Raw genomic sequence first — 13226 nt, 5'->3', positions numbered from 1 at the left:
TAACACCAGCTGTTCTGTATAAAAAAAAAATCCCAACAGAATAAAAGCTGAAGGACCGGATCGAGAGAACAGCAGAACCGAAAACTGAGTCAGAGAAAGGGTCAACAACACTGAGGCTCCGTAGTGGTCAGTGTTTAGTTTTGTTGGGCTCTGTTACTCGTTTCATTAATTGGACTACGGCCATGCTGGAATAACCCGGTACTTATTCTATTAAGTATTTATTATTAAAAAAAAAATTTTTAACGGAACTACTTCAAATGGCACTCCGTCGGTTACGACGACGAGGGTTCCAGTTGATCCGATCAACGGAACAGCCTGCTTGTGAAATCAGCGTACAAGTGGCTGAGCACTCCACAGACACGTTGTACCCTTAACGTAAGCTTCTTACCACACAGCCACTCTTGCGCCATATTTATATATCGCGTGTATATTGCGTATATTAATGTGCGTGTGTACATGTATGTTTATACACACTACATGAACACTTCACTAAGACATGCCTTCAATACCCTGCATGAGTACATCTGTGGCTGTTCAGCCATCTTTACACTAATCTCTCTCTCTCTCTTTCTCTCTCTCTCTCTTTCTCTCTCTCTCTCTCTCTTTCTCTCTCTCTCTCTCTCTCTCAACACATGACAGACTAAATATCGTTGGCGTCAAATGCGTCTCGTTGCCTCAATTTACTACCATTTTCCTCTCGTTCAAATTTGTATTCTCCATTTGTATATAAGTCAAACAACAGTCAGTCTTCGCCCTCTCACTCACGAAAAAAAAAATGCAAGAAAAAGAAATGCAAAAAAAAGCAAGAAAAATCCTACAACCGGAAACAAACACATAAATCTAGACACAACCGTACACACACACACGCATTCACACCCTGACAGACAGCTCTTTTTCACAGCTATTTTTCTCTGAAACTCATTGCTTGCTCTTTGCCTTACGTTCAATAGAAAAAAAAACGCGTTTTCTCCGTAAAATAGTAAAAATAATATATAGTTAAAAAGGAAAAAAAATATCGTCTGTTCAGTGAAAAAATATTTTAATAGTTATTTTTATGCAGGAACGCCTAGTGTGAAATAAAATCGTTTCCCCACCCCTTAACTGGCTTAATGTTATATGGCGTGAACGCAGCCAAGCGGCAGAAAGAATACAGCGCCGGTTTAAATGCCATACACCATTTTCAGCATAACACACCGGATTCGTGCAAGACAATTTATCCACGGACTAAGGGAATCACGCGCAGAACAAAACAATGAAATGCGTAATACGTAATTTAATTGTTACATATATGATACATATTAACTCAATTGGCACTCCGCCAGACACGACGACAAGCGTTCCAGTTGATCCGATCAACAGAACAGCTTGCTTGCGAAATTAACGTGCAAGTGGCTGAGAACTCCTAAGACAAGCCAAGCGTACCCTTAACGTAGTTCTCAGGGAGATTCAGCACGACACACTGAGTGTATGTAATAAGGCTGGCCCTTTTGAATTACAGGTACTCCTCATTTTTGCCAGCAGTGTGGACCGGAGCAACTGGAAATAAAGTGTCTTACTCAAGAACACAATACGCCGCTGTGTATCGAACTCACGACATTACGATCGTGAGTCGAACACCCCTAACCACTAAGCCAAGCGCCTTTACATGTACTACATCATTATCATCGTTTAACGTCCGTCTTCCATGCTGGCATTAGTTGGACGGTTCGATAGGCGCTGGCCAGGCAGGGACCTGCACCAGACTTCTTTCTGTGTCTGTTTTGGCAGGGTCTTTTACGGATGGGTGCCCTTCCAGTACGTAAACGTAACTCGAGACCGTGTGTTTGAGAAGCAAGCTTCTAGAGCACGCTGTCAAGCCTGGATCTAACTTCCAACAAGCAATTATTTCTTGCATTCAGATCTAGGTGAAATTTTTTGTAAGGTCGTAGTAGACGAATCAATTGATTTAACCAGCAGTCGGTCCTTGATTGTCCTACGTGGTCACTCGACCTACTAGAAATAGCAGTCAAATGTCACAACTCTCAAATACCCTGTAGGCAATGTAGTCCTAGATACATTATATTTTGAAAAGAAAAAAAAGTGAAAACAACCGGATCACGGATTTAAATAACTGTGTTCATAGAATCTGGTCAATCAGAACTAATGTGTTCTCAAACACAACAGCTTTTTGCGATATCACTCTCTCATTGCATATATAATTCAGCAGCAGCAGCAGCAGCAGCAGCAGTAGTAGTAGTAGTAGTAGTAGTAGTAGTAGTAGTAGTAGTAGTAGTAGTTAATGCGGACATAGGTTTGATCCGTTACGGAAAAATCTTAAGAGTATTAAAGTATTTCTAGATAGAGGCCGCTTAGCAACAAGGAGTGATGTCTTCACTAAGCTGTTTTGCAACGGCTTGACGACGACAAGAGGGAGAAAAAAGAAAGAAAGAAGGAAAGGGAGAAAGAAAGAAAGAAAAGGAATACTATCGAAGAATAAAAGGTGAAATAAACAGAGATGCTTTGCTCCTTGCAGAAACTGCATGACCTCAGAGGGGTCATGCAAGCCCTTCTAAAATTCATTGCAATGCTGGAAACTCTTCCGTATCCTCAGCCGGTATTTCAGAGTCACAAGCGTTTCGCCCCTTAGTCTGTACACTTTGCCCGAGTTGGACAGCGACGACTGAACTAGTCTCCACCTACAGGAGGTTCCTTCTTGTGGTTTCTTATCACACGGGTAATGTAGCAACAGAAGAAGAAGAAGAAAATAATAATTACCTGATTCCGTCTTGAGAACATTGGTTAACATCAGCTCCGTATGAAATCAAATAGCGCGCGACATATAAATTCCCTCGAACACAGCACTCGTGTAATGGTGTGAAACCCGCATTGTCGCGGGCGTTTACGTCGACGGACCTCGTTTTCAAACAGTAGTAGAGTACATCCTACAAAAGAGAGTACAAGCATGAGTTACATTCACAGCATTTTGCCAGTATAGATAACTACCCTTACAATTACCTATTTATTTTACATTTAAATTAGTAATTTTGCAGTCTTACCACTTGGAAGTCATTGAAACAGATTTACTACTCTTGGATGCCCTTCAGGCGTTTCCAAGTGTGGTAATATTTCCTCGTGGCCGGACACGTTTTTCACGGGAGACTGGAAACAGCTACCCTCGTTTACAACTACAGTAATTCCTCGACTATCGCAGGTGTTATGTTCCAAAACCCCTGGTGATAGGTGAAATTCCACGAAGTAGAAACAGTACTGTACTATATATATATATATATATATATATTTTTTTTTTTTTAAAATTATTTTTACAATTTGTATATATGTATTTTATTAGAAATACAAAACAATACCACAGAGGAAGCGGCGTAAGCTTAGATAATAAATCGCGATATGGCGTGGAATTGCTGTATCACCTAATGTCACAACAAGGAAATATATTCGCACATATATCACGTGATGACGTGAGTGATCCTGCTTTCAGATAGTGTTACACATCGCTGGACACGATGCGCTATTGCATTGTTTTAGCCTTCAACTGACGCCATCCCGCTGTCTAGGTGAGGAGGCCAACATTCCAACTGATCGAATGGGAGATTGGAGCAAGGTGAAATGAAGTGACTTGCTCAAGAACACAACGCGCCAGTCAATCAGGGATTCGATCGTACGGGACTCCCGAATATCACTTGTGTCTAGTCACCCCCACCTCTCGCACGGCCCAACAGGGACGAAAAACAAAACTAGAAGAGGTAATACTCGAATTAGAAAAGGAGAAAAACCAAAAGTAAACGATGGCAACGTAGTCGTACTGACTCGCTAGAAATAGCAGCCAAATCTCTTCCATTCATATCACATCTGTCCACTTTTTATAGATTTGATATAGGAAATAAAAATAATGCAGACTTAGATGCATTAAAAGAGGCGGGGATGGTAGCAGGTGGAACATCATTGATATTCTGTTTACTCGATTAAGTCTGACCTGAAACTCGACGACGACGATGACGATGACGACGATGACAACAGCGAGATCAACTAAACAGCGTAAGTCATTCTAAGTTCTACTGTCTGATTCCTGTCTTCGCAGCCGACATAGAAACAGTGACAGAGCTTGCAATGATAATAAATATTGCAGGAAATAGAACAACATTATGATCAGACAGTTTCTTGTTTCAAGAAGACGCACAACGAGTGTCGATGAATTATTAACTACGATGTATAACGACAGCCATTTTACTATTATATATATATATATATATATGTGTGTGTGTAAAATGTAGCCAGACGATCAGAAAGCAGCAACACATTTTGCAGTTGTTGATCGAACACCCCTGACAGTAAAACCCATCCCCGATGTCTGCATCAAAGATTGATTCTATGAATGACCATGAAAGAAATGTTTTCTTATATGCTGTCAGCTATATATATATATATATATATATATATATATATATATATATATATATATATATATATATAGAGAGAGAGAGAGAGAGAGAGAGAGAGAGAGAGGGAGGGAGAGAGGGAGAGAGAGAGAGAGAGAGAGAGAGAGAGAGAGAGAGAGAGAGCAAGTCAGCCGATATCCACTGACGTAAACAAACACACAAATAAACAACTGTCAAATCCAAAACCTTGAAGTAAGTAAATCCAGGAACTATCAAATAATTTACTGTTTGATTAAAAAAACGAAGAGTGGTTTTTTTTGTTTGTTTGTTTCTTAGTGTTTTCTTTTGTTTATGCTTGGATGATTTCCGGAGTTGCTGACTTCGTAAATTATTTCATGATCTTCAGTGATCTGATAACGATAGTGTCTGAGAGAGGAATGGGTTAGGCCAAACGTTATATAAATCCTAACGAAGTGAGTTCGATTTCGCTTCGGAGGAAATTAAAATTTATTTTAGACTTATTTATTATGTAATTTGATAGAGTTTCGTAAAAGCGGGGTGGAGTCGAGATACGAATCTAAGACAAGACGTTCGACAATGCGCGGACCATTATACAAACGGAAATGAGATCCTGTGGTGTTCATGCTTTTTCTAAACGTATTAGTGACGGAATAAAGCTCTATGTAATTGGCAGAATAATAATTAAAGCGTCAGAGACAACGAATTGTAATATTTTTTCTGGTTCTAAGGCAGCGAGCTGGCAGAATCATTAACACGTTGGCAAAAATGCTTAGAAGTATTTCGTCCGTCTTTACGTTCTGAGCTCAAATTCGGCTGAGGTCAACTTTGCCGTTCATCCTTTCGGGATTGATAAAATAAGTACCAGTTATGTATAGGAGTTGATGTAATCGACTTGTTCCCTTCGTCGAAATTGCTAACTTTGTGCCGAAGTTTGGAACCAATATTTTTATGGCTTTGTGCCGAAGTTTGAAACCAATATTTTTATGGCTTTGTGCCGAAGTTTGAAACCAATATTTTTATGGCTTTGTGCTGAAGTTTGAAACCAGTATTTTTATAGCTCCTTAGTGCGGCTGGACATGTTTTCGCGGGGGAATGGAAACGGTCACTTTTGTTAACAACTATCACGCATTGGCGCCTCCACTATGAAAAAATCTACATAAATGATAATGATACAAAAACCAAAGAAATGAATGCGAAAAATTGCAACGTTTTGCAAATGATAACCACCTGATAACCACATCGAGCAGATCGGTGTAAGAGAGTTTCTCCAGAGTTCTTGTTTATTGCTAATCTGCGTATTTCTGGTGGCATCGGAATACTGTTACTCGTCTGTAAAAAAAAGACAAGAAGCAAACTGAGAAAACGGACTTTAATGAAGATACTCAAGGCATTTTATTATTACAAATTTAATTCCCCTAATTGTGGAATATCGGATTTATCCGCCAGACGAACAACACATACGTAACTACAAATGGGATGCTTCTTAAGACGCCATTGAAGATCGATGTAAACGTTTATGTAAGTAAAGGATACTGTGTACAACATTAAAATGATTAGTAAAGTGGGATTCGAGCGTATGTTTAATATCCAAACACAAATAAGTAATAATAATATATTTATTAGATAAACGAGAATCAGGCCCATTTAAAATAACTAGTAAAGTTGAAACGAGTTTCAGCTTGTACGAAACAATGCATTAATGATTATAGTATCTTCCTATCTTACATTATTAGACAGATAGATAGCTAGATAGATAGATAGACAGTAAGATAGAATAGATAGATAGATGGATAGATAAATAGACAGATAGCAAAATAGACAGATATATGGATAGACAGTAAGATAGATAGACCATTAAGATAGCTAGCTAGCTAGCTAGCTAGCTAGATAGATAGATAGATAGATAGATAGATAGATAGATAGATAGATAGATAGATAGATAGATAGATAGATAGCATATTATTATTGTTAGAGCGGTGAAAGGCGGTGAGCTGGCAGTATCTTCAAGCACGTCGGGCAAAATGCTTAGCGGCATTTCGTCCGTCTTTACGTTCTGAGTCCAAATCCTACCAGTGTCTGTTAACGGTTGGGTGGGAGCGATAGTGATATTGGGTGTGTGTGTGTGTGTGTGTGTGTGTGTGTGTGTGTGTATTTTGTCGTTAATGAATGATGCTATGATAACCAAATTTTATTGCAGCCTTGTGACCTAGCGTCGAGTGAGAATATGCCAAACGATTAGACAAACAGACAGACAGACAGACAGACAGAGACAAAAACATGGTTTATGCGTGTGTGTGTGTGTGTGTCTTTAAGAAAATAACATTGTCGACTTACAGACGATAATCTGCGAGGAGAGACGACACACACACACACGCACGCATGCATATATATATACACACACACACACCGCATGCAGAGAAATGAAAGACAATGAAATCCTATAGCCAACTTTCGACTTTAAGAATGCCCAGTGGGTGTTCTCAACGAAAACAAAAACCTTGCGTAGTAATTTATGAACTCGAGAGAAGAGAAGAGTTACATTCCTGCAGTAATTATGTTTCGTGCACAAGTTGTGACAGGACTTATGTGTAACATACACTAACTTCAATGTAACGTTAACAGCTGTTACAGACGTTAGACCCAATTCTCTCACCCTCTACCCGGGAGTGATGAAAAGTTCCTGGATTTAAGGGTGTCGCGAGTTCTTTTACAGGGCTTAGAAAAACTGAGGGATCGCTGCAATGAGTGTGTGAATCTGAGAGGGGAATATGTTGAATAAAATCATAATTAACTGATCCTCCTGTATTTTCTTTTACCCAAAGCCAGCACCCCCGTCGTGTGTATGTGTGTATATTCACGTGTTCCGAGCGCTGGAGACTGCTATAATGGCAGAGAGAGAGAGAGAGTGTGTGTGCTTAAGGACAGAGAATCATATCTATCTATATGTATGTATGTATTTGTGTGCGTTTGCGTACACAGAATGGGCCAAAAGTCACGCACCAAGACGTCTGGCATTTTATTTATATTGCGTTATAATTATTATTTATTTTATTCATCATGTGTGTACACATCATTATTTCATTTATTTTATTCAGTTTTAGAGAAATCGAAACATGTCTTTGACAATTCCGGAGCATATTGAACTTATTCTGTGCGTGTATGTGTGTGAGGGCTTGTAGCCTAACAAGTTGCTCGCGAATCGTCAAGGTCGTAGTTTCGATTTCGGATGTGAATAACGTGTTGTGTCCTTGAAACAGAAAACTATATCACATTGTTTCAGATTCTTGACTTGAAAATTCGTACTAACAGCATCTAAAGATGGGGTAAGCAAAAAACCCACGCGGATCCGGAACTCTCGTAGGAGAAAAATGTCGCGTGTCGGACTAGAGTCGCGTCCAGCGGGAAGGTTAATCCTGTACTTCCAGTCGCTAAAACGCTACAGAAACCGAAATGCTATCCTCACCACAATGGGCCTCTAGGCCCAGGACAAACCAACAGTGTGGGGGAAGGGGAATTAACAGTGTATATGCACCACTCTGCACTTGGAAAAGTCAGACGGACAAGTGCAAAGTCGAAATGTGAGAAAGCAGTGTCTATGTATCCAATTGAATTAATTAGTTAAGAAAGTTCGTAGAGATATTCCAGGCCAAACGATTATGGCGGAACCTTTTGGAGAGGAAGTGAAACGTCAGGTGTCCGGAAGTGAGAAAACAGCAGGGGCTACCATTAACACCGTGTCAGATGAACAGAGGTATTAGCTATCGTATACGAGAGAGAGAGAGAGAAGAGAGAGAAAGAGGGAGAAAAGGAGAGAGAGAGAGAGAGAGAGAGAGAGAGAGAGAGAGAGAGAGAGAGAGAGAGCAGGAGGTTTGTAATGTATGCATGTGTACAATGTGTTTCCAATAATACAAAGCGAAGAACTTATTACTCAGAAATCCCAATACAAATAATTATAGGTGCGAAAAACATTAGAAAACTATATATCTATATACGTATGTATGTACACCTTTGTGTGTATATGTATACATACATACATACATATACATATATATATATATATATATATATATATATAGGAAATAGTAGCACACGGTACCAATGTTTGCTGGAAACAGCAGTCGATGACGGTAGTATTGTTTTCGCTGGAAAACAATACTTTTGAATTGTAATAATATGTACAATTTTTATGTATGCATGTGTGTAAGTGTGTGTGTGTATGTGTAAGAAGTAACACGTGAAAGACTTCATATTACAGGGCCAGATAAATGGTTTATTAAAACTGCATAAATATAACTCCAGCGTCAAATATCGCAGTGTGACAGATGCAGCGGGCTCTGATATTACATAGGTTTGTGTATAAGTATCACACACACACACACACACACACATATATATATATAGTAAGAGAGAGATGGAGGGAGGGAGAAAGAGAGAGTCATATGCATATATTTACAATACTACCCTTCATTTGTGCATTAATTAACACGTGATACCTTTTGTGTTATTTACATCTAAGTAAATGAAAAGCAACGAAAACGTAACATTCAACAGAAGACGTAAACTAAATTACAGATAATCCAACACGTATTCAGATGGGTTCTCTATTGCAATACAGACCTGTTTATGGATTCTCAGCGCGAAGCTTATCCTTTAAACCATTTCTAGAGAAACGCTTCTTCTTTTTTTTTTTTCTTTTTTTCATAAACCACTATTTTGTTTTTGTATTTCTAACGCGCTGGTTTGTTTTTCTCTGTTTCTCTCTTCAAACTGCAGCCATACCTTGAAAGGTTTTAAGCCGAACGAATGGACCCCCAGATCTAATTTTTCATAAGCCTATCGATCTCTTATGCAGTCGTCATACATACACATACACAAAGGGTGTTGAAAATTTCCTGGCTTTTGGTAAAAGAAAATGCAGGAGGGTCAGTTAATTATAATTTTATTCAACGTATTCCCTTCTCAGATTCAGACTCTTATTGCAGCAGTCCTTCAGCCTTTCTAAGCCCTATAAAAGAACTCGGAAGGTTGGGCCTTCAACCAGGCCTTTCACGATACCCTTAAAGCCAGGAATATTTCAGCACCCCCTTGTATAAATACATATATATATATATGTTTGTGTGTATGTGTGTACGACGGGCTTCCTTCAGTTTTTGTTTAACAAATTCACTCACAAGGCTTTGGTTGGCCCGGGAATATAGAAGACACTTACCCACGGTGCCATGCAGGGGTATCGAACCAGGAGCTATGTCTTTGAGAAGCAAATCTCTAACCACATAGCTACGCCAGCGCTTATTTTCTTAATTGATATATATTTTTCTTGACTTCAATGCGAACAAACTCCATTTCTTGGGCAGTGAAAGAAAAACAGAGTCAAAACACTGACAGCTGTTCGGCAAATTTTGTAAATATACGATGAGCAGACATGTTTGAAATAACATAACGATATACAAACGGAGAGAGAAGAGAGAGGGGTGGAGGCGAAGAAGAAGAAGAAAAAAAAAATGTTTATGGACGTTTAATCAATAATCGTTCTGTCAAAGGTAGAGACTGATCGAGTCCGATTTAGCAAATTACCTAACTCGATAATGAATTCTTTGCTTGGCACTAAGTCAGAAAGTTTCAGGGAAGAATAGAACAAGATGGAGTTTTGTTATGATGTTTGGTATTCGAAAGCAAGTTCCACAAGCTCGCCTGTGGAAATTGCATTCGAAGAACACACCCTGCTCTTCTAATATTTTTAGTACACTACACTATGATATCAGCATTTCCATCTTCATATACTATTCGCGACAAGAAGTGAAGACAAAGAGAAAGCGATAAAAGTTATCTGAAAGTTTTTTCTAGCATTTCAAGTAATGGCGAATTTAAAATTAGCTGACAGGGTGAATTGCACTCGTTAAAGGGTAACTATCAGATTTGTGTTGCAAGTTAATGGGCAGAATTGCCCACCAGTGTTGCTTGAACAGGCAATAAATATCAGTGAAAGCGGCAAAGGTTTCTGCGGGTGCAGAAGACATTAAAAACAAAAATGCTTGGTGAAAGGAAATTTAACGATCTCTATACGATATAAAAAACAGTGCACTAGTTCTGTAAAGGAGCTTGCAACAAACAACGAATATTATATATATATATTTTTATCAGCACTCAGGCATCTACACACAGGGAGAAACAGCCTCGCACACACTAACACATTCGGAGTAGGATATATATATTACATACACACATTTATATCTACCTATCTCTCTATACACACACACACTCTATTGGAGACTGTACTTGTTTCACCACGATAAGCTGCAAGACTGCTATAATCGTTATCTGCAGAAGTAGAACGACAACGAGCGGCGCCTCACGACAGAAATAATTCATTCGCAATGTCCCGAGAGATGTACAAGAGGGAAAATTATACGAGCATTGAATAGCAGTAGCAACAACAACAACAGGAGGAACAGCAAGAATAACAAATAAATGAATAAAATTTGACTTTTATTTATCGCTTAAATGATTCTTTTTTTTTTTTCAAATTTTATATTTTAAACTTTCGCTTCACTCAACGGAATATATCGTATTACAATCTCCTAACTAAAGCTAGTGCCGTTGTTCTTGTATTAAAAGAAAAATCGGACGGTGTGGTGTGTGTGGGTGTATGTAAGGTCGGGGGGGGGGGAGTAATAGGCGTGGGGCGTTGGTAGACGGCACAAATAAATGAAAATATGGCGACCTAAATATCTTCGATCTGTTATCATGCAGTGGATATATATAGATCTATGAAAAGAGAACGATACGTTGTGAGAAGGGCGTGACGCAGTCCGGACACCTGCAAGAATGCGTTAGCATTTAAACCGGCCATATCCGGCCAAAATATTCTAATCTTGCTTTATGCTGAAAACGGTCAGATCCAGCCTGTCGCACCTACCTAACAATGCCATTCAAATAAATAAATAAATAAATAAATAAACAAACGCACCGTCGAATTTCGAAGCTATGAGATAATGTATGATTAATTCAAAACGAATAACCTGAATGCTAAAGGATTAACCAAAAACAGAGCTGGTCAACTAAGTGAAGGATGATCTTTGGCGATTGAGCTTCATATTAAAACGAACTAATTAACATTTGAAAATTACGTTACGGCTATTCATTCATTTAGAAATAATCCTTTCTACTAAAGACACAAAACCTGAAATTTGTGGGGAGGGGACTAGTCAATTACATTGACCCCCAGTACGCAACTGGTACTTAATTTATCGACCCCGAAAGGATGAAAGGCAAAGTCGAGCTCGGTGGAATTTGAACTCAGAACGTAAAGACGGACGAAATACAGCTATGCCTTTCGCCCGGCGTGCTAACGTTTCTGCCAGTTCGCAGCCTGATGCCCTTCAAACTGCACACTACCGTCTATAAAAAAAAGCAAACCGCCATTAGATAACAATTTCGGATATATTTATACTGTTTATCCTTTGACTAGTTTCGGTCATTGGACTGCGGCCATGCTGGGGCTCCGCCTTGAACGGTTTAGTCGAACAAATCGTCAGCAGTACTTAAGCTCTTTTTAAAAGTTTGGTACTCGTGCTATCACTTCTCTTTTGGGCAACTGCTAATTTACGGAAACGTAAACAAACCAAGACCGGTTGTGAAGCTGTGGGAGGTGGAAACAAACACAACACAAACTTTTTATCAATGCCAGAAGCTCCAACATGGCCGCAGCCGCTGGCAGGAACAGTAAGAGAAAGAGAGAGAGAGAGAGAGTACAAGAATATGCCTGTCTTTGTTTCCAATACTTGTTTTGCAAACAAATGTCTTTTTTGCCTTACTAAGCACCATTAGAAATTGTGAACCACCAATTTCGCTTTCCAGACAGGACAATCACCCATTCTCTTCTCGCAGAGCTTAATGTTCTTGCGAAAGGAATGGAAAGAAAATTGTTTCTTGTTTTGCCCTCGAAGGAAGGAAAGAAGGAAGCAAGCAAGCAAGGAAGAAAAGAAAGAAAGGGAGAGAGATAAAGAAAGAGAGGAGAGAGAAAGGAAGAAAAGGGGAGAGAGATAAAGAAAGAAATAAAGGAAAAGAGATAAAGAAAAGGGAGAGAGAAAGAAATAAAGAGACGGGGAGAGATAATGGAAGAAAGGAAGGAACGAAGACAGGGGGAGATCGAGATAAAGAAAGAAAGAAAGAAAGAAAGGAAGGAGCCTATCGTACCAAACCAACAAATGAAAATACGGCCGTCGCCAAAAAGCTTTGATGGAGACGGTTCGACAAGGCTTATCCTCTCCGAAGTAACTCAATCTTAAGGCGAGGTCTTCTGAGGGATTCGCAGACATTCTCTGCTTTACGAGACACATCGAGATAAAAGTAACACTATACGCCATGAACAAATTAGCAATGTACGCTGCAAGTAGACTGTATTACACCTCGTACATATATAGCAAAACAAGTATACACCACACACATATATATAAATATATATATATGGAGAGAGAGAGAGAGAGAGAGAGAGAGAGAGAGAGAGAGAGAAAGAGAGAGAGAGAGAGAGAGAGAGAGAGAGAAAGAGATATGGACTATATTACATCTCATTCAAGTTTCGGCATTCAACGGATTACATTTCCTGGCCCTGTATCATCACCGTTGAGTAATGTACTTTATTTGTAGCCATAGTAACAACCGTACTCGATTTAGACGTCGGTTAGATTACAGTAGAGGTGTTGGAACACAGCACTAAATTCATCTTAGGTTCCCCGAGTGAAACGGCAGCAGACAGAAAGCCGAAACTGCTTTACATCTATTCACACGCATACACACAACATACATACGTCTTTTACCTTTCTCCTGTTTCAA

General features: G+C 39.2%; 1 protein-coding gene across 1 annotated transcript in view; it reads right to left on the bottom strand.

The window, feature by feature from the left end:
- Positions 1 to 2285: 2285 nt before the first annotated feature.
- The window catches only part of LOC106873349 (uncharacterized), a 38211-nt gene continuing 27270 nt past the window's right edge, over positions 2286 to 13226 (bottom strand). The window contains exons 6-7 of the mRNA XM_089366424.1: positions 5622 to 5723; positions 2286 to 2921 (exon numbers count right to left, since the gene is read on the bottom strand). Coding sequence (XP_089222550.1) covers positions 2751 to 2921; positions 5622 to 5723 — 273 coding nt within the window. The 3' untranslated portion in view covers positions 2286 to 2750. The remainder of the gene's footprint in view (positions 2922 to 5621; positions 5724 to 13226) is intronic.

Source organism: Octopus bimaculoides, chromosome 19 (assembly GCF_046866305.1).
Source record: "Octopus bimaculoides isolate indiv1 chromosome 19, ASM4686630v1, whole genome shotgun sequence".
NCBI classification, from domain to species: Eukaryota; Metazoa; Mollusca; class Cephalopoda; order Octopoda; family Octopodidae; genus Octopus; species Octopus bimaculoides.
Note: the sequence above shows the minus strand (reverse complement) of the source record. Positions and strands in the feature narration are given on the sequence as shown.